Source organism: Terrapene carolina, unplaced genomic scaffold (genome assembly GCF_002925995.2).
Source record: "Terrapene carolina triunguis isolate 2854851 unplaced genomic scaffold, T_m_triunguis-2.0 Scaffold236, whole genome shotgun sequence".
Taxonomy (NCBI): domain Eukaryota; kingdom Metazoa; phylum Chordata; order Testudines; family Emydidae; genus Terrapene; species Terrapene triunguis.
In genome coordinates this window covers 11,583,960-11,605,304 of record NW_020664587.1, presented here as the reverse complement: position 1 = coordinate 11,605,304, position 21,345 = coordinate 11,583,960, and the positions used below count along the sequence as shown (strand labels likewise).

The window sequence follows — 21,345 nt, the reverse complement described above, 5'->3', positions numbered from 1 at the left end:
CTTGTTACAATCTATTGTTCAATTCCCCATACAAAGGAGTCTGTATCATTAGAATCAAAATGCTCTGCTTTGTGACTGGCCCTCAGGAGATGCAGGGCACTGCATTTCCCCTCTCCTAGCTTCTAAAGGGGGATTCTTGTATATTTCAAAACCTTGGCCTGCTCTCAAAAACACAGATTGGCAAAGTGAAAATCGAGGTGGCATTTAAATCTAGAAACCACAAGAGCCCTTTATACTTTCCTACCATCGTTCTTCCAAGGACCTAAAAATGCTTTGCAACCCTGTATTAAGCCTTAGCTCTCCTGTGAAGCAGGCATCATCCTCCTTTTGCAGAGAAACTGAAGTGTGCTTTCCAGCTTTTTTCCTTTAGGGGAGATTCTCTTAAATCCTTTGATAATACTAACCCTACCTTTTTGGGCTGTACCTCTAAGTCATTTATAGAATACCTTCCATGCCAAAGAATGCCCCCAAACCACTTTACATAGCACACATCAAAACCTCCCGACACTGAAATGCAGGGACCTCGAAGGTGCAGAATAGTTTTACTAGCACAGTACGACACTATACAACTCTTAAAAGGAAGTGAAATAAAATATCCAATTGAATATGCAGGAGGAACGGAGGTACACCGTATGTAGTCATCCAGCGTGAAGAATGGCCGGGTATTTTCCACTCTTGCAGAGTGCCCTGGTATTTTTAAATGGAACGTAATCAGAACCCCTTCTCTATCCTTCATCTGAAAAATGTCTCCCAATACCATTTCAGAGGGCTGTGTCCCACCTAGGAAATCAACACCATTTCCAATACAATGGGCTTTCTTTAAAGGTCTGCCTTTCAAATACCAACCAGACCCAAACACTGCAGTTTGAAGTCAAAATGTCAAGTGGTATTTTATCATGGCTACTTGATAGCAGGGATTGTCATGTTGAGACAAGAGAGAGAGAGAGAGAGAAAATAGTGCCATTAAATCACAACTAAGTTTTTAAATCATGTGACAATTGCTTAACAGTTTACTTCTGACAAGTAAAAGAAATTCATGTGGTTTGGCACAATAGGCGGGAGAAAAGACCCATTTAATGAAAGGTTTTATTCCTTTATTGATAAAGACTTTCCAGACTTCACAAACTGGATTGTTCAGTTAAAAACCAAACCCACAAAAAACTTTCAATCAGAAATCCTCAATGTCCTGCTTAGAAAAGACGAAGCTTAGCTCTGTCCTGGCCACAAAGGAAAAGCTTGCAAACTTAATCCTGGTCTTGGAAACCTAAAGTGTCATGGAATTGACTTTTGAAACAAGATTTTTAAAGACTAATTTACAAAATACAGTATAGCTATGTGATATGGTGTTGAGATCTGCAGGACAGCGAAGGGTATCTCCAAACATCTTGAGCTGATGTCTGTGAAGGGGTTATTTGGCTTCTTTGCATCCTAAGGGGAGGAGGGGGGGGGAAGAGAGAAAAAAGGTTAAGAAAGTACTAAATTCTCTACAGGCAACATAGCTCAATCCAGCCCAGTGTGCCAATATCCAAAATTACCAACCCATTAAAAAACCCAAGGGGCAAATTTACTATCTAATCTGCATACTATAATGAATTGCCAGATTGGCTGTTGTCATTTTAAAGCGACAGTGCTCCCGAAATGGAAGATTGCCTATAAATCTTTAGTGCCAGAAGTGGTGATACCCTGTCACAACCGCCTCATATAAAGTGCCTTACTGGTCAGTGTTGTAGCTGAGTTGGTCCCAGGATATGACACACACAAGGTAGGTGAGGTAATATCTTTTACTGGACCACAGTAATTCCAGACTAATCCACATTAGGGAATTTATGAGGGGAAGCTGCTATGGAAAGGCATGTGAAAATCTAGATGTAGTTTAAGCCACCCATCTACAGGGGCATTCAGAGAAACTGAAAGCATTACTTAGCAGCTAATTGACAAGAACACAGTAGGTAATTTTAATTAAAGGTACTTGTCAACTTGGATAAACCTGGGCATTTAGGTGTGATATGTCTCCATTTTGCCCTGCCCAAAAATGACTGATGTCTTGTGGCTTTGCTCTTATTTTGATGGATTCTATTCTTTGACATGGATTAATAATTTAAAGGTCTTCACAAATCTCATTTCAGTATATTTTTATCCTTCCCTGACACGCTAGCTGCTGGAGATACTTCAGGAACTCAAGAAACCTGTTTGAAGATGAAATGTGAATGGATCTCTAAAAGAAAAGTTCTGAAGCTTCTATCCTCAGGAATTTCTGTATGCAAAACTGCACTGATCTGCAAGGAGTGGACTGAAATTCTGCTGGAGCCCTGACCCCTCTTCTAGGCAGGCTGCACTCCCTACAAACAATATTCTAGTTACTCTGATACTGAAAGCTTCGGATTGAAGAGGAGAGCAGGGATGCACTCACCAGTCTTCCTGGTTTAAGAGGTAGCAGCAACCACGCCCACCTTCTGGGCAGCTTCTTTCTTGGCTTGGTGAGCCTGCAACACTGCAACAGCCTCCTCCACCTGGGGTAGACAAATGATCAAATAAGATCCATGATCACTCTCCAGCCAAGCCTGCCATGAAGGGCGTGGGAATTTACCTTTGACCGGAGGGATTCTGGAGACTCCAGCATGTGCAGTAGCTCTGAATTGTCAATCTCTAGTAGCATTCCTGTGATTTTCCCCGCAAGGCTGGGGTGCATAGCTTGGATCAGGGGGAACAAACGTTCTCCTAGGAAAGCAAAGGTCAAACAGATGGTCTTTGTAGAGTGCTCTGAGGGGCTTTGCAGCAATTATGACAAAGAGGGAAGGTAAATCACCAGCTATGAGCCAGGGCATTAACGTTCCATTTCTGTAGCACCTCATCTCAAAAACTTTACAAAGTATATGCACACAGTACCACTGTGGGATGCTGCCAAACTCAGGGAGAAGGGCAGCCACCAGGTAGACAGCAGTGAAGGCTGTGGAAAATTTTGGCCCAGAATTGCCAGAGGGACTTTAACGTCCATGTAGAGCAGACAAGACACTGGAAAGATCTCCATGAAAACAAGCTGAATGCAGTTCAACAAGGCGGAGCCAATGCTACTGGAATTGGAAACTGCGGTTCCAATGAAACGATCATTTCCAACCCTGATAGTTACACCCCCCGCACTTTTAACCATTATCTGTACACACATTACAGAGGGATTTCGCTACAAATGTGTCCAGTTGCTTTCCCAAAAGTGGCTGGAGTGTCCTCATAGGTGAAAGACTGATGCTTTCCAACTCCCGTGAATTGTCCTGAATTAGAATAGGATCACAAGGAATGTGTTTAGCGTCCTTATAGCCCTGGAGGCTTCCTCAAGAACTATAATGTCACTTACCCAGCATCTGTTTCTGCTCCTGGGGAGGGGCAGCAGCTAGCATAGAAGCAGTTAAAGGTTCCTGTCCCTGTACGTGTACTGCAGGCTGAGGTGCCTGTAAGAAGCAACAGGAGAATTCAGTAGTGATGTGTAAAAGGGAACGGTTGGTGTTTTTTGTTTAGCGACAGCAAGAGAATCTATAGCTCCTCCCCAAGGACACAAATAAATCCGTGGCAGAGCCTGAGCGGCTGGAAAGGCCCATGGACAAGACTGGTTCAGTGCAGGACCGACAGGGTGTTCTTAGTTCACAATCAAGCCTCAAAAAGGAATCCTGGAACTTGGAGGCACGTTGCTTGTAAACGTCCTATGTATGGATCGTTTTAGAGCTGTGAGGTACAGGACTGCTTGATGGGGTAATGTAATGCTGGGACAAGAGCAGCACTCAGATTTGCTGTTCAACAACGGGATGTGCCTGGTGACCTCTGTAGAGGGGTCTAGCTGCATCTTCAAGGATCCCTCGAGAAAGGCTGTGCTATCCAGCCTGGCTAAGAGACGACGAGGTGCAGCTGAGGCCAGAGACAAAGTTGGGGGCAAGGACCCAAGAGCATCCCTGGGGGGAAAAAAGGGCAAATAAAGGGCCTGCCAGGCTAAACAAGATGATTGGCTTGAGCTGCACAAGCAGAGCTGAGTAAGTGGAGGAGTACAGCCAGCTTCCCAAATTCTGCCATCTCTGTTAGCAAAGTAATCTGGCCTTTCTAGAAAAAAAATCCACTTTACAGTCAAGTTTAGCTGTCAAAGCTGCTCCGGTAGCTACTATGGTCTAACTTTACCATTGCTGGCTGCAACACAGCCCCTCGTATTACCTGCAAAGGCTGCACTGCTGGGTGTGGGCTGCGGACAGTTGAGGCATATTTATAAGGGGGAACTGCTCTGGGAGCCGGGGCAGTTACAGGCGGACGAGGGGCTAAATTCTGAGCTGCAGTGGCGACGCCTGCAAAGGAAGAATAGGATACCAGATTATACACATGCACAGAAGCGTGTGGCGCACAAGTCTAAACCCCACTGTGTTTCTAGCTTGATGCGAACCGTGTGGAATTTGTGAACAACCACAACTAAGCACCACCGCTGTCCAGCAGCAGAGTTTATTCAATGCAGAGCCAAATATTGGTGCCGGGGAGGCAATGTTACCAAGCTAGAACTCAGTCCCGGATGAAGCTGGACCAAGCCCTGTTTTGCACGCTGCATCCTCGTTATACACATACTTGGAACTAAAAGTTTGTGAGGCGCCGCACTAACACAACATACCCGGCAGCTGAACAGGCTCCTTACCTGCCAAATTATTCTGAGCTGTGTAATATTCAGTTTGTCGTGTTAGATATAGTTGGGGAAGAGGTTAATTATCCTGCTGCGTGTGTTATCCTGGAGCTTCTAACCCGGGGCCCCAGTCAGAAATTAGTTCCTTTTGTACTACAGTGGAAGAGAGCCGCCATCACCTCGCTAGAGTTATACCCCAGAAACACTGGGCCACCTTAGGACAGGGCTTTTCTCCAGCACCCTAAACCAATGATAGATGCTGCTTGTGAGACATTTCCTACTTACATCCCCTCCAACTGAGTGAGCTGGACATCTAACTCTGGAGAAACCTCCATAATCATACAGAGGGTAGTAAGTGTTGCAGAGTTGTAGAGACAAGTCCCAATTAAAGTGCAAAGCAACCTGTCTGGATTTCCTCTGCTGTGTTATAGCACCAACTGTCCCCAGACCAGCACTGCACCGCGAGGAATGGGAAAGATTTAGGTGCTCTCTTTACCCTAACTTATGCCATCCTAACATGGGGCCCTACAACAACTGTGCGCTCCATGCTGCCTCTTGCCATCCACGTCCAGCATCAGTCTTCAGAAACACAAGAGACTCTGCAGCCCCCGCTTCTCCACTTAGACTTGGAGAAGAAAGTAAGAGCTGGACTGCTTACCAACTCTCTGGGCAGCAGCAGGGAGGCTACGAGAGGCCTGAGCATTGCCAGTAGGAGCCAGATGGCGCAGTGCTGGGCGCGGTCCGGACTGGCGCATGGCATTCGGCATTCCTTGGAATCCTGAGAGAGAAAAGCAATGAGAGGAAATTCTCAAAATACAAAATGATTAGCAGTTCCCGGCCCACCAGCTGGGAGACGTGTGTGCGCTTGTGCACGCGTGTCTTGAAGGAGGGGGTCAAGGAAGGGGATTCAATGGAGAAGTCCTCATTGTTGCTGTCATCCTTGCCCACATTGGAAAGAGAGAAGGAATTGTGGCTCTAGAAACCCCAGCAGGCTACACTTGTATGAACACACAGGAGACTACAGAGTATGCCCTGGTAAGACAGAGGGTAGTTCTCAGAGACTGGCATAGCAGAGCCCAGATCAACAACAGATGTCATCAGCTAGCAGGGATTGCCTAGCAGGGATTTCAGTCACCAGAACGAGTGGGTGTCTCTCGCCACCTGGCAGCCCAGCCATGACCAAGAATGACGTCTAGTCTGTTCTTTGCAGGGGAACAACTGCACTTTTCTTCCAACGTCTAGTGGCACAAAAGGGCATCAGACACAGGATCAACAGGTAGTGTGAAGGATAATCAGAGAGTAAGACAAACAGGTGTCTTAAAGCCACAGCTCTGTTTCCAGCACACTCACCTTGAGGTCTCCCCCCTTGCTGCCAGCGTGGGTTAGGTCTCATCTGCGTCATCTGATTGGGTGAATAGTAAGTGGGTCTGCTCTGAGCCTGAAGAGGATGGAAAAAAACAATGAAGAAGCCATATCTAAGCCAGTGATGTAAAATGTTGTTTACAACAGGATTTGATACCCTTCCTGAGCTCAGTGCTCTGTGCCCCAGAGTCACATGACAATAGCAGGCAGCTGGGAAGCCACAGAACGAATCCCACGGACTAGGTACCTCACATTAGGAGCTGCAGCCTGGCGAAAGGTACAGCAGAAAGACTCAATGGAGTCCTTGCAGCTAAGCAGCGTCAGAGATTCAAGCCAGGTGACGCTGGTAGTAAAGCCACTCTGACTTACTCAGGGGGGCTTACCTGGGGCACAGCAGGCATGAAGTACCCCCCAGCAGCTGGCTGGAACTGGTTAATGATTGTGTTCGCAGGCAGGGCTCTCATTCCGGCAATGCGCTGCATATACTGATTAGTGAGGTGGGCCTTTCGCTCCTCTTTCCTCTGTGCCAGCGCAACATACAATGGCTTGGAGCCCACGATACGCCCATTCATCTCAGTCACAGCTTTCGTAGCTTCTTCTGGAGAGGAAAAGCAGACGAAGCCAAACCCTTTGCTTCGTCCATCCTCCAGCATCACCTAAAATGAGGATTGACAGAGTGGCAGCATTGTGAAGGCAGGTCCATGTCATGAGGGCTTGGCTAGAGTCATAGCAATCTATTCACAATTCAGGGGACTCAAGTACTCAGTGATCTTTCATGTATATCACACGGGAAGGGACTGTTGTCTATAGGGAGTGGATCAGCCAGCAATGAATCAATTGTTGCTACTTCCAATGAAACCTCTACTTCCTTCCTATTCCCTGCCAATAAAGAGAAGCTGTATGTTTTACCCTAGTGAATCTCCACAACCTCCGGTCAGAGGAGGAATGTTGCAGAGTTGTAGAGACAAGCCCTCAATGAGGGAGGAAAACCACCTGTCTGGATTTACTCTGCTTTGCTGTTAGCACCATGTGTCCCCAGGCCCACACTGTACTGCAAGGAATGGGAAAGATTCAGGTGCACCTTTTAAACTGCATGACTCAACACTGCATTCCTGGGCATCTCAATTATGTCAGGAGTCACTTGAAACACAAGCCAGTTTGCCATTTCCCACTTCATTAGGGATGAAGCAAGTATTCAATACAATTCTCACGTAAAAACACATTTCACTCCCACTGAAATCCACATCTTGACTGGTCAAGATGTTTTCGGTGCTTAAGAGAACCACAGATATACGAATCACCCTCAACCCCACGCCCCGATTAGATAATGACCCCTCCCATTCAGGCCTTGAAATCTAAGAATCTATAAACCCTGACAATACCTTGGCACTTGTAATAGACCCAAAAGGCGAAAACTCCTTCCTCAGTTTTTCATCATCAATAGTGTCATCTAGGTTCTTAATGTACAGATTAACACCCTAGAAGAGAGAATACTAATCCATGAGGCTAACAATATGGAAGACAGCCATACCAATGAAGAAATTGCATATTTAGGGAATATTGAGCAACCACATCTAGCTGCCAAAGCCATTAAGCTATGGAAATGATCCAAACCCAGAGCTCGCTCCCCTAATAACTAAGGGCAGGAAATGTTGCAGAGTTGTAGAGACAAGTCTCAGTGCAAATGGAAAGGAGCCTGTCTGGATTTCCTCTGCTTTGCTGTAGCATCATGTGTCCCCAGTCCTGCACTGCACTGCAAGGAGCAGGAAAGATTTCGATGCAAACAATATCCTGACCTAGCTTTACCATAAGCCACAACCACAGAAGGTGGCCTGATCTCTGCTACCTTTTGTCATCCATGTAAGGTGTCAGTCTTCATAACTGCAGGAGAGACTACATGCTTGAGACTTTATGTTGATAGTCCTTACAAACCCCAGACTTTATTCTCACATGCCACTAAAAATTTCAGTCTGTTGCCATAGCTCTGACCCCTGGAGTTCCCTCTGCCCATACTAGGCGATTGCCTTTAACTCTAGGGCCTGGTCTACACTACGACTTTAATTCGGATTTAGCTGCGTTAATCCGAATTAATCCTTAACCCGTCCACACAACGGAGCCAGTTACTTCGAATTAAAGGGCACTTAAAATCGATTTCTGTACTCCACCCCGACGAGCGGAGTAGCACCAAAATCGATTTTGTAAATTCGAATTAGGGGTAGTGTGGCCGCACACCACCGAATTACTGTGGTTAAAATTAATGGGGTAGTGTGGCCGCACACCACCGAATTAATGTGGTTAAAAACCGAATTAATGTGCTTAGTGTGGCCGCGCACAATCGAATTTATACAATCTGTTTCCCAAATTCGAATTATCTAAATTCGAATTAATCTCGTAGTGTAGACGTACCCTAGAGGTCAGTATTGCAAGCTGACAATTAAATAAGAATAGGCATGTTCCCTTTAAGTCCACCAGTACACTTCTGCTTGAAGATGGGTCCCTGCATCCAGAACAGGAACACACACTGTCTTACCTGGTACCGGCTGATTCTCTCTTGTTTCAGCTGCTCAAACTTCCGTTTCAGCTCTGCCTGGCGCTCTACTTTCTTCTGTGCCCGGCCTACAAATACCATTTTTCCATTAATATCCTTTCCATTCATTTCTTCCACTGCCTGGACAGGGGTTCAAACAGAAAATTCCTGTCAAATGGTGAAAAAGTGGCAGCTACTCCTGTTACTACCAGCTTGAGTGCCAACAATCCACCCCCCTCTCCTGGAACATTACATTTGTGTTGCATCTAAATAAAGGCCTGGTAAAATACAAACTGAAGTTGTCAGCAGGAACCAGCCTCACACTGCTCACTCTAAATTCCGGACTCACAGCAGAGAGATGTGAACGTACAGACGATTATCCAACCCTTGACTACAGGGACAAATCTTGTAAGACCTACTCTGAGGGAAGAGCATTTCTGAGCATCATGCCAGCTCCAGACACCTCCCCAACTTCACTGCACCTTGTCTCCTGGTGTAATGGTCCCTGATCAGATAAAATTCCTGCTATTTATCCAACAGGATACCGTACAGATCTAGTAGTTTGGGGGAATGTGGGCTTTAACCTTGAACATCCAACTTGGTGAAGTGCAGAAGCTATTCAACCCAACTCTGGACACTCTCGGCTCTAAGCTTTTCTGAGGATCAGTGTTCCCCATCCCTACACTAGATGATGGCTTCCCACACTTATTTCCGTATAAACACCCGACTAGAACGAAAGCAGTTTCGTACCTTGTTGGCATCTTCATGTTTTTCGAAGCTCACGAACCCAAAGCCTTTGGACTTTCCAGTGGGATCTGTCATCACCTTAACACTCAGTGTCTTGCCTGTTGCCAAGGGACAGAGTTAGCAGGGCATTAGCTACACTACATTTCCAGGAGAGCTTTTCAAAATCAAAACTAAAGCCTCACAGACCACCTGGCTTTCTTTCATTCCCTTTGTGTCCCAGCCTCTGCCTTCTGTCTGACAACTGCCCACTCTCTCTGGATTATCCTGCTTCTCTGTCCTCAGAGTGACTCAGAACTAGCACCACAGTTGGCAGCACTCACGTGAATTACTATGGGGGTACAAGGTTTGCAGCTGCAGTGAGAGTGTATTTACCATATTTGCTGAAGAGCTCCTTTAGTCTCTCATCATCCATGTCATCCCCAAAATTTTTAATATAAACATTGGTGAACTCCTTTGCTTTGGCTCCCAGCTCAGCCTCCCGCTCCTTACGGGACTTGAATCTCCCAACAAATCTGAAAAGAAAAAGCGAGAGTCACTGTGAGAAAAAACTCGTTTTCAAGGGTGGATGTGTGATTTGCAGTGGGCTAAAAACGAGTGACTGGTAGGAGCTGGGGGAAGATGTAACAGGCCAGAGACCAAGCAGATGAATCAACTGTCCTATGGTGGAGAGGCAGCAGGCCAAAGATGCCCACCCAGCTCTGCAGTGGAGAGTGTAGGGCAAGGATACCCACCCAGCCCATTAGTGGAGAGGTAGCAGGTCAAGGCTTGGCCAAGGAGATCCACCAGCCCTGTAGTGGAGAGGTAACAGGCCATGGCTTGGGCAGGGAAACTCACCAGCCCTGTAGTGGAGAGGTAGCAGGCCAAGGCTTGGGCCAGGAGAACCAGTAGCCTTGTGTGTCCCCTGTTAATACCGAGATGCATCATGGTTCATGCGATCGTTGCTGCTTCTGGCTGTGACACTCACACTTTGCGGTCGTTTAGCAGCATGCCATTCATCTTCTCGATGGCTCTGTCTGCAGCATCCTGGGTCTCAAAGTGCACAAATGCGTAGCCCTTAGAGCCATTCTCATCACACACCACCTACAAGTGATGGAACAAATCAGATCATCAGCTCTGCACTAAGACAGAAAATGTTGGTTACAGGATAACAGCAGAGATGTCCTCTGTTTTCCTTGATTTACACAGAAGGTATGAAGAAGAGGAAAATGGGGTCCTGGTTCTTGACTAGGGCTCCTTGGCGCAATACAAATAAATAATAACAAAAACTAAATACTGGAGAGAAGCATGGTCCAGTGGATAGGAAGTTAGGCTAGGAGTCAAGAGACTTGGGTTCTGGTCCACAATGTGCCACTTAGCTGTTATGTGACCTTGAGCAAGGGTACGTCATCTCCCTTCCTCAGCTTTTCACTCTGTGAAGGACTGCTGATATGTACCCTCCCTTGTGAAGCACTCACATCTGTGAATGAAGTGCTCTCCACAAGGATAAGTCTGACCTAGTATTGCTGATGTACTACATGCAAAAGCCAGAATCCCAGATTTAAATCATATGCCAGCTACAAGCCAAACATTAACCCACCCTTTCATAGCCTGAAACTTGTGCTCTTGCTAGTATCTTCAACTGCAGAGAACAGAAGCTTTTCCATTTGTTGTGCTTGCACAAGTGGCGTGTCAACAAGGGAAAACAAGTCATGCCAAGGGACAGAGTCAGCAAGGCATTTTAAGAAGAGGCTTTCAAAGCTGTGCACAGCTTTATGCCTTGACGATCAAGATCAAGTCTAACTTTAATGATCCTCTTCTGCTCAACTATGTCCTTTTCTGTTCTGCTTTTGGAGATTCCCTTGCCCAAGCATGGTGGACATCCCCACTTTCCATCCCTTGTTGTGTGTGTTTAGTTGGGTCGAGTAAGTGCGATGGAAGGTGGATTCTTACACAAAGGTGGGTGTTCAGGGTTTAGGGAAGGTACCAAGTCTCACCTTGCAGGACAAGATATTCCCAAATGCTGAGAATGTGTCATAAAGTGCCTTGTTGTCTATGGATTTGTCCAGATTCTTGATGAAGACATTCCCAACCCCTGACTTCCTCAGAGAGGGGTCTCGCTGAGACCACATAATGCGGATGGGTTTGCCTTTGATCACATCAAAGTTCATGGTGTCTAGAGCACGCTCAGCTGTGGAGAGAAGAAAGTCAGGAAGAACACGCTTCTGCAGCCTGGCAAAGGAGAAAGGTCGCTGCTGCATTAGTACTACAGCTTTCTTTGAAATCACTTTCAGGTTATGTAGTCTCTTCTGAACACTTAAGGGACAAGGCCTTGGTGATATCCTTTGGCTAGTAATTCCATTGGCTAACTGACCTTTATTGTAAGATTAGACATTTAAAAATAAAAAACTCTATTTTAAATTGACGTATTTGCAGCTAAGTCATTAGACATGTTTACAAGACTACATTACAACGGGTTTAGTATAGGTTATTTTTCACAAGAGTAATGGCATGGTTTAGCAATCAGAAGACAGGACTGGGAATCAAGACACCTAGGCCTTGTCTCACCTAGGAAAAACAAAATTATTTTTTCAATCAAGTTTGAGCTAACTTGGTTGAAAATAAAGGCCTGTTTTCCTAGTCTAGACATGGCCCCTGGTTTGGATTGTTATGGAGCAGAACCCATCATCAGCATGGATGCATGTCCTCTGGAATGGTGGATGAAGGGACATATGAAACTTTAGCGCATCTGGCATGTTAAATATCTTGCAACCCTGGCTGCAACAGTGCTTTATGAACGCCTGTTCTCACTTTCAGGTGACATTGTGAACAAGAAGCAGGCAGCATTATCTCCTGCAAATGTAAACAAACTTGTTTGTCTGAGCGATAGGCTGAACAAGAAATAGGACTGAGTGGATTCGTAGGCTCTAAAGTTTTACATTGTTTTATTTTTGAATGCAGTTATTTTGTACATAATTCTACATTTGTAAGTTCTACTTTCATGATAAAGAGATGAGCACTACAGTACTTGTATTAACTGAATTGAAAAATACTGTTTTTGTTTTTTACAGTGCAAATATTTGTAATAAAAATAAATATAAAGTGAGCACTGTACGCATTGTGTTTTGTTGTAATTGAAATCAATATATTTGAACATGTAGAAAACATCCAAAACATTTACATAAATGGTATTCTATTATTGTTTAATCGTGCGATTAATCACAATTTTTTTAATCGCTTGACAGCCCTTAATATTCAATACTCTGCACAAAATCCTCCGAACGCCTTGTAAGGCCTAGCTTACACTTGAAACGATTTGCCAGTATAGCTATACCAGTAAAGCCTTCTGGTGGAGGCACAGTGTTTCTGCTAGCATGGCTTATACCAGCTCCCCCAAAGAAATAAACCATATCCACAAAAGCACTTTGCCAGTATAACAGTCTACACTAGACTTCTGCCAACATAAAAATGTTGTAAAATCATACTCCCAACCAACATTGCTATACCAGGGTAGCTGCAGTTATGCTGGCAAAAAAGTCCTTTTGCTAGTATCGCTTATTCTGTTTGGGGAACTGGTTTAAGCTTTACCTGCAAGAGAATTCCTTTGCCAGTTGAAGCTGTATTTTCAAAAGGGGGTTTCCTGGTATAGTTCTACCCGTATATCTATGCTGGCAAATCCTGTTAACGGTAAACGAGGCCTAAAAGAAGAGGGATTATTCTCCTTGGTGGTGCAGGGAGAGGTACATAAACATGTGTAATATGCTGGGAAGGAAGTTTGAGACACCCACGTAGCCTATGGGGCAAAAATGGTGCTTTAGCAACCCACTCTAAAGATCGCATCAGAGAGGAATAAGAAAAATCAGAAAGAAATCTGCATATGCTATGTTGTAAACAGAGAAGTGTATCCATCTAAATTCTAAAACGTCAGCAATGTAGATTGACTTTTAACCCACTGTAACCCCCCTAGGAGATTCTATTTCTGATATCCACTGGTGTATTAAAAGGACCATTACATATGCACATCAGGATCTTGTTCATAAAATTAAGATGCTCAGGACACACTTCTATGCCAGAAAATACTCCCACAGTATGCAGGGGAAGAGAAAGAGGACACTAATTCCCAGTATGAGGCGGGGGGAAAAAAGAGGATGGACCTACATTAAATCAAAGAATAGTCATGAGATAAGAAACCTACCTTCCCAGGTTAGTTTGGCTTCCTCTCAGCCCACCTTCACCCACATACTAGAGTAAAAAACTCTAAACTGGATTTGAGGTTCCATTTTTTTTTTTTTTGATGGATGATTTTCCATATTTAGATTCAGGGCCTCAAAGAAGTGAAAATTGTTGGCTAGACCATAGCAGCAGCAAATTCAAGAGAAATGTGATTTTGATTGTCTGCGGGCTACACATGCCTCTTACTGATCTCTAGCTGCAGATGAAAAAGGATCTAGAGAATCCAACATTTTCTATGCAACAAATTATCTCAGGGATTATCTTCATGTCAGCATGGAGCTCAACCACCACAAAATTCACGACAAAAGTCACCAAGACCCCCTTGAAATATTAGTCTATTTGAACTCCTGTTTGTAGAAATGTTTCTTAAACGGGAAGTTTCCATCTGCTACAGAAATGGCTTTTCTATTTGAGTGTTGTCACATGCTCCCATTCACCTCACACAGCTGAAACTCCCCTCTCACTTGTTCCTGAACTATGCACTTGCAAAGGAAAGGGAACATGTACAATTGTATAAGAGAGAAAAATACCTTTGCCGTAGGGGCTCAGCTAACTTTGTTTAGTCAAAAGGGTTAAATTCAACCAACTGGCGTACTCAATTTATTCCTCAACTGCTACAGTCTGAATCAATGCCATTCTTTCAGCAATGTGCAGTTTACCACAGTCCATTTCCAGTAGACACTTCAAAAGGCAACTCAGTCCAGCTTGTTGAATTTGGCAGCATTTATTTATAGCAGGGAGAGGTCCTCCCAGAGGCATGTGTTGGCAAGGACACAAACTAATAGTATCTACCATTTGTAGCTGAAACGGGACTCCTGTTGAAAGGTGACAAGCAGTTTGAAGCAAAGGCATGCAATCAGAATGAATTCTGAACCTCTATGACAATTATTGAGCCCCAGACTAGTTAGGATCCTACTCGCATTATTTCAGCTCTTCTACTGTTACGAGCTAGGAGCAGAACTTGTGCTGCTGCTGTCTCTGTTAATACATTACGCCACAGTATCACTGTCTGCCGCTTGAAGTCGGCTTAAAGACCCCTTGTGAGCATTACAGCGAGTGGTCCGAAATAGATTCTCCCGGGGCTTTAGGGACGTTTACATCTCCATCTGTGGATATGACAAGGCACAATCACACCATTTTAGTGAATGGGCATGAGTGGCTTGAATTAGCCAAAAAACCCACCTCTGATTCATTTCCCTGATCTAGAAAAACACTTCCACATTTACTTCTATTTAGGCCAAAGCTTCAGGCATTTCAATCCCTGTGTCTGTTTCTCTCCTACGGATTCCTGTCATCCTTCCAGCAGAGTCATCTGCATCTGAGACAGTGCTGCAGCATACACTCACTTTTCTAACTGCTTAACCCACCACTCTTTTCTGTTTCATGCCTGTTCCTAGTGAAAACTACTGAGACACTCCCTGCCGGACAGTAATGCCCCCTTCCCCACTCTCTGATCAAGTGCTGGAGTTAGCCAGTGCAGTTAAGGCCCATAAAGGCGGGTAACTACAATGCAAAGTTTCAGCCATCAGAAAGCCAGTACTAGAGTTTTACTCTGTAAGCCCCAGGGACTTTTTGTCCCTGTTTATTACCACTATGTCTTAAAAAAAAAAAAAAAAGAAAAGAAAGAGCCAGAATTTAGCCACTCTGATTTATTTACCACTGGTGAGTTTAAGACTGTTTAGGCTCATTCTCTCGGCTTCTCTGTATGTTACTTGACCACAACTCATAAGTTAAACTCTAGAAAGTCAATGAATTGATTCTTCATTTAATGTCCTTGAAGAAAGATTTCAAATACAGTTTGGGTCATCCTAATGGGGGAGGCTTGCAAAAGAATTTCTTTGTAGACAAAATGTTGTTTATTGTCAGCGATGCTGAAGAAGGAATAATTGGACATGAATAATTCACGGGCCCATGACAAGTGGTGGTGGGGCTCAGTTAGAGAAGGACACTGAATGAGGTAAGAAGTCCTTTGCATACAAACTTCCCCAGGCTTTCTTAGCCCTGGTCTACAATACAAAGTTAGGCTTATGTCTAGACTGGCAATGGAACGACAAAACTTGTGTCTTTCAGAGGTGTTAAGCCCCCACCTCCCGAAAGACAAAAGTTTTGCCGCAACAAGCGCCAGTGTGAACGGTGCGTTGTCGGCAGGAATGCCACTCGTTGGGGACAGAAGTTTTTTGTCGGCAGGAGAGACGACAAACAGCGGCTACACTGCCATGTCGCTAAAAGCTGTGTAGTGTAGACATAGCCTTATATTGGTATGACTATGTCGCTCAGAGGTGTGGAAATCCACACCCCTGAGTGACACAATTATACCAACCTAATTCCCAGCGTAGACAGCCTGGCAGGGAGGTGGAGTACCTACCTTCTTATTAGAGAGAGAAGGTAAGTGAGGTAATATCTTTTATTGCACCAACTTGCAATAAAATAGATTACCTCACCCACCTTGTCTCTCTAATATCCTGGGACCTTTTGCAAGCCGATCACATTGTACAGTTCTGGAAAAGCCTCCCTTCAGCAATAAGAACCAAAAGTCAACGGCCTCGTCACACTCCATTCCATCTGTTGACTTTTCGTTAAGATTCTTTGGGGGAATGATTTCTCTTCCCATGGGCTTCTGTAACAACTGTCCATATGAAAGTTTGTCTGTTGAATTATTAATGTGTTTTTAAAACAAACAAAAAATGCACTTGGCCATGCCAGACTATGAAAGCTGAACTACAGCTAATCACACATGAAACATTCAATTCCTCTTCTAATTATGAAGCTGAAAGAATTTTCTTCAGTGCTTTAGTCAGAAAAAGAACCATGTTAATGGCCATGGTTATCAACCTCACCATCAGCCAGAATACTGGAGCATTCTCTTGGTCAATCTACCTACCATGATACAACATGCTCAGGATTTGACAGTCACCCATTACTATACCATAGAGATGTGCAATCTAAGACAGTATTACTCTCTCCCCAAGAACAACCCTTCTCCAACAGGCAATGCCCACCCAGAAGATCACTATTCCACTACCTGGTACCTTAACTAGCTAACAAAAAAGTATGTAAAAAAGCAGAAGGTCTGCACTTGAGATGCAAGTGTCCTGGGTATAGGAAGCATGGGCTAGTGATTACCACACAGGACTGCGAGCGAGTTCTGACTCCGATTCCTTGTTCTGATAAAGACTTGCCACATGACCTTGAGCAAGTCAACTTCTGAGCCACAGCTTCTCTACCTGTAAAATGAGAATACTTTCCTCACAGAGAGGTAGAGGCATCATTGATCTGTATCTGTAAAGCACTTTGATCCTTGAATGGAAGGTTCTGTGGACTATTATCGATTCTTTGCTCAATTATTTGTTACTATTTCATATGCACTGAAAAAACATCTGTAAGTACTTTGAATACAACTTCTAAACAAGCAGTCTGGTCTCCCTATAGCTCTGGTGAATGCTTTTACCTTGTGCTGAAATTCTACTTTGTAACATCTGACAATAATATTCAAACCATAACAGAGATCGCTTACAGCAACAATACGGCAAATAGCACTGTGGCAAACTGCAGTACTACATGAGCATCCTTCCTTCTCTGCGCTGATACCAATATGTCCTTTCATGCAGTGTGAGGTGGCTGCCATCTTTAAAGGGGAAAACAAGCTTTTTTCCTGCTCTTCCATGACAAGTCTTGCTTACGAAGAGATCGTGATGTGCCACCAATGGCCTTGTCTTTCCAAAGGGTTTGACAATATTCTGTTGATTGCAGCAGCCGTCTCTTGCTCATGCAGCCAAACAGCATGTGTAGCGGGGATCACCACTTAGGAGAAATTCAAAGCTCTTCGAAGAGATCCTTTTCATGAAAGCAATGGGAATTTGGTGGTTTCTCCTTCCCATACATTCCTCAGTGACAAGGCTTCCCATGTTTGAGTCATTTGGCTTCCTTAACCTAGAAGTAACTAGACACCTGCTACTGTGCCAGAGTATTGCTTCAGCAGAGACTTTCTAGCATGCCTGCTGCCTCACTGGGAGCCAAGTATGAAGCAACTCCACCCTCAAATACCTGCCTATTTATTGCAGTGAAAAGTGATCTTGAAGTATATTGGAAAGCCACCTGTCTTCTCCTTTTTATGCATGACAGGGCATTTTTTAATAGATCAAGGAGAACACATAACTAATCACTCATATACACTCTAAAAAGGCAACCCTTTGCCCCTTATAGTTTCATGTCTACTTTCATAGTACTCAAGGGCCCCTTAAAATTGTCCTCTGCTCTACCCCCTTCTCAGCTTTAGGAAAGCTACAGTGAGAAAAAGTTTACATAGCTACATTTCCCTGCATCTCTTCCTTTCTTCTGATGGATACTCAGACTACATCTCTGTGTTCATCTCATCTGAGGTCTGACTCCCACTTGGCGTTGTTTCCACTGCCCGTTTTTTCCCCAACCCCGAGAGGGGAGATAATACCTACCTCTCCCAGCTTAGGAGGCTCAGTTAATGTTTACAAGGTGCTGTGAACAGGACTAAGAAGAGAACCATGTGTACAACCTCAGCCTCTCTCTAATCCATCCCTTCTTGCTGTTAAGTCTTAAACCACATCGTACATTGCTTGGCCTGTGTATGAAGCAACTCCAAAGGCTCCATGTATGAAAAAAATCATTGGGCTACGAGGCAGCTTTTTAGTAACACGTCAATAGGCAGGAGCAGAAGTGCCATTCAAAGCAATCAGCACCACTGGGGAAAAAGGGGAAGATGCTACTCTGGTCTCATGTATCAGGAGACAGGATGAAAACCCAGGGCAGCGTAAAATCAGGGCCACACTATTCCAGACAAGAATTCAGCCCAGTAGGCTCTGCTTCTCAATAGGTTTAGAGGAATAGTTACTACATAACTGATATATTCTATTTATTACAGATTAGAAAGCTCATGATTCAAGGAGCATGTATTCCTTTGGTGCACCGACAAGACTGTATTCTTAAACCTGAATCTAACGGATACAATAGAGTTCACTTGTAGCTGAAGTTTGTGCTGTTGCAAACTAATTCTGGATTAAAGTTAAAAGTTCCCCACTCTAGAGTCTTACATCATGTAAAGATGCTGCTAAATCACAGACCTTAGGTGCCTGTAATGCAAGACTGTGGGAACTAGGGCAGAAAATGCTGACCCAGCTTTTTCTCTGGATATGGACATATTAAACATTGACCTCCTTTGCCCCATCCTTCTCAAAGCTCTGCTGCTGTGGGCCAAGGATACCTACCTTGAACAGAGCCTAAGCCATGCAAGGCACCATCAGCGCTTCATGTGAGCTGAGTGTGTATTCCTTTTTAAAAGGGTAGAAAAAGCATCAGTAAATGCTGCATTTCAACTTCACAACCAATAGCAAACTAGATCAGCCAACAGACAGTTTACCCACGGTATGTCTATACTGCATTTTAAAACTGTGACAGAGTCTTAGAGCCAGGGAAGGGGGTGGGCTTCAGGGCCTGAGCCCAAACACACACTGCTGTTTATAGTGCTGTTGCAGGAACCCCAGTCTGTGGATCCAGGCTGAGTGTAGCCAAACCCTTAGAGGGTGGGAGAGGGAAGATTCCTTTACAGTCATTCGGACTGAAGGTTTGACCAGATGCTGACTAGCCTTTAGCTTCCTTCAAGGTGACTGACTGGATAAAAGACCCAGACACGCAGCTTAACGCAGAACAATTCAGGGAGGGAAAACGAGGAAGATTTCATTCTCAAATGAGCCAGGAATAAGCGAGTCCATGGAAGCTGATTTTTGGCAAACAGAAATACTACTTACCTGCTTCACAGAGGTGTTGTGAAGATTAGTTAATGTTTGCAAAGGACTCTGAAGATGTGAAGTGGTTAATATCATTCCAACTTCATAACCGAGTAGCAGAGCTGCCATGGTCGTTCACAGCTAGGTGATTGTATGGACTTGTACAAACAGCAAAACAGTTCCAAGAAAAGGAAGAAGGATAGGCATTTAAGTCCAACTTACCATCAGCTGGCTGCTGGAAGTTGACATAGGCATATCCCAGGGAGCGACGGGTGATCATATCCCTGCAGACTCGGATGGAGAGTACAGGCCCAGCAGGGCTGAACTTCTCATATAACATGGCCTCGGTGACATCAGGGTGCAGGTCGCCCACATACAATGACGCCATCGGGTAGCTACTAGCAGCCGTATTCATCTTCCACCCAGCACGCACTCCCACCAGAAACTAATTTGTTTTTTAAAGGTTTTTTTTTTTAAACAAACAAAAGTTTTAGAAACTAAAATGGAATTTATAATTATTATTTTTTTAAAATCACTAATTTTGGCTAACGGAAAATTAAGTGGGAAAAAGGGGTGTGGGGGGGTCCCCCTCAGGGCAGAAGAGACTAAAGAGTCGCAGAAGGAAGTAGAGGCCAATGGGAAGTCAGGATAAGAGCAGAGTGCTCTGTGGGGATTGGAAAGTCAAGAGCAGCAGATTGGGGGTTCCTGCAAGAGAAGCTTGTGGGGATTTGGGGGGGTGGAGACAGAATTCTGCAGAAGAGGTGTGCTTGATTATCTCAGGCCCTGGGAGAGGAAGAAGGGAAGATGCCAGATAGATAAAAGGCCTGGAAATAGGCAAAAAAAATTAAGCCTTCCACAAGCAAGGAGTCCAAACCCCACCACCCACCCAACAACCAAATCCAAGGCCTCCTCCACACTGTGGAGTTTTTCCACTTTGCCTTAGTTTCCAAAAGCAAAATGTGTCAATTTAAAAAAAAAAAAAAGTATTTCTCTTTTTTTAATATATTATTATTTCTTCTTCCAAATCCTTCAGACCCAAAATCTGAGGCCGCTGTGTTATTTCAGTTTCTGAGATAAAAAACTTGGACAAAAATAAAATAAACTTTGCAATATATAGTTATAGGGTTTTTTCCCTTTTCTTTAAAAGGAAAAAGATATGTCGCTATTTTTATATAAAATATACCCCGGTTCCTCGGACTAGAATAATAAATACTGGTTTGGAGGAGCCAGGCAGGGAGGCATGGGCAGCTCCTTTCCCGAAGGGGGGGGACACTTGGGGCGATGGATGGCACAGGCAGACAGACAGACACGATAGGGGGGAGGGGAAGGGCAGAGACCCACGTGGAGCGAAGAGGGCGCAGACAGACAGCGGAGGGTGGGGACCCCGGGGGACAAACAAGGGGAAAGGGTCCGGGAGCCGTGAAAAAACCCCGAAGGGCTAGGGGCCAAAGGGACAGACAGCCGGACCCGGGCCTGGGAGACGGACACACCCAATAGACGAGTGGGAGAGAAACGTGGGACCTGGACAGGCAAACCCACAGACCGGGAGCGGAGGGGACGGACACACGGACCGGGGGCGAACGGACACACGGACCGGGGGCGGAGGGAACTGGACAGACCCACGGACCAGGGCGGGGGGAGCCGGACGGACACACGGACCGGGGGGCGCCGCTCTCGCCCCGGCGCTGGCTCGTTTCTTGGGAGTTTTTTTTTTTCGGGCTTTTGCGATTTTTTTTTGCTTTTTTTTGTTTTTGTTTTTCCGCGGGGCGGCGGGAGCGCGGCTGGGCCCGACACCGACTCACGCGCTGCGGCCAGGCGAGCAGAGAGGCAGCCCGGGGCCGGGGGAGCCCCCTTTATAGCCCGCTCCCCGGGGTGAAAGGGCCGCCGTGCCGCGGAGAGGACACGGGCCGGCCGGGAGCGACCCGCCGCCGCACCGCAGGGATGGGCCGCCCGCTGCAGCGACCCCTGCCGGGGCAAGAGCGGCTCCCAGCCGCCGGGATCCCGCCCGGCCCCTCACCGCCACACGGCGTCACACGGCGACCTCCCCAAATCATTACCCCCCTCCAGTAATCTGGGGGTAACCTCACACCCCACATCTGGGC

The 21,345-nt window shown here is 45.3% G+C and overlaps 1 protein-coding gene and 3 non-coding genes across 5 annotated transcripts; all 4 read right to left on the bottom strand.

The window, feature by feature from the left end:
• Window positions 1–1,072: 1,072 nt before the first annotated feature.
• PABPC4 (poly(A) binding protein cytoplasmic 4) lies at window positions 1,073–20,812 on the bottom strand. 2 transcript variants are annotated; one of them, XM_024202523.3, is made up of 15 exons: window positions 19,466–20,812; window positions 11,252–11,445; window positions 10,243–10,358; window positions 9,651–9,790; window positions 9,282–9,376; window positions 8,535–8,672; window positions 7,387–7,482; window positions 6,388–6,660; window positions 5,993–6,080; window positions 5,301–5,420; window positions 4,192–4,319; window positions 3,350–3,443; window positions 2,588–2,718; window positions 2,411–2,510; window positions 1,073–1,428 (listed from the first exon to the last, which is right to left on the bottom strand). In XM_024202523.3, exons 1-14 carry the CDS (start codon window positions 19,656–19,658, stop codon window positions 2,424–2,426), a joined length of 1,893 nt encoding a protein of 630 aa, XP_024058291.1. In that variant the 5' UTR covers window positions 19,659–20,812; the 3' UTR covers window positions 1,073–1,428; window positions 2,411–2,423. The 2 variants fall into 2 exon arrangements, 1 of the variants encoding a protein (XP_024058291.1); XR_003899886.1 differs by lacking the exons at window positions 1,073–1,428; window positions 2,411–2,510; window positions 2,588–2,718; ... (3 more) ...; window positions 5,993–6,080; window positions 6,388–6,660 and having other exon boundaries at window positions 7,396–7,482; window positions 8,535–8,620.
• On the bottom strand, window positions 4,996–5,129 carry LOC112108419. Its single transcript, XR_002908245.1, has one exon. It is a non-coding gene; the product is annotated as a small nucleolar RNA SNORA55 (small nucleolar RNA).
• LOC112108420 lies at window positions 6,948–7,083 on the bottom strand. Its single transcript, XR_002908246.1, has one exon. It is a non-coding gene; the product is annotated as a small nucleolar RNA SNORA55 (small nucleolar RNA).
• On the bottom strand, window positions 7,652–7,785 carry LOC112108421. The gene has a single exon (XR_002908247.1). It is a non-coding gene; the product is annotated as a small nucleolar RNA SNORA55 (small nucleolar RNA).
• Window positions 20,813–21,345: the final 533 nt, after the last annotated feature.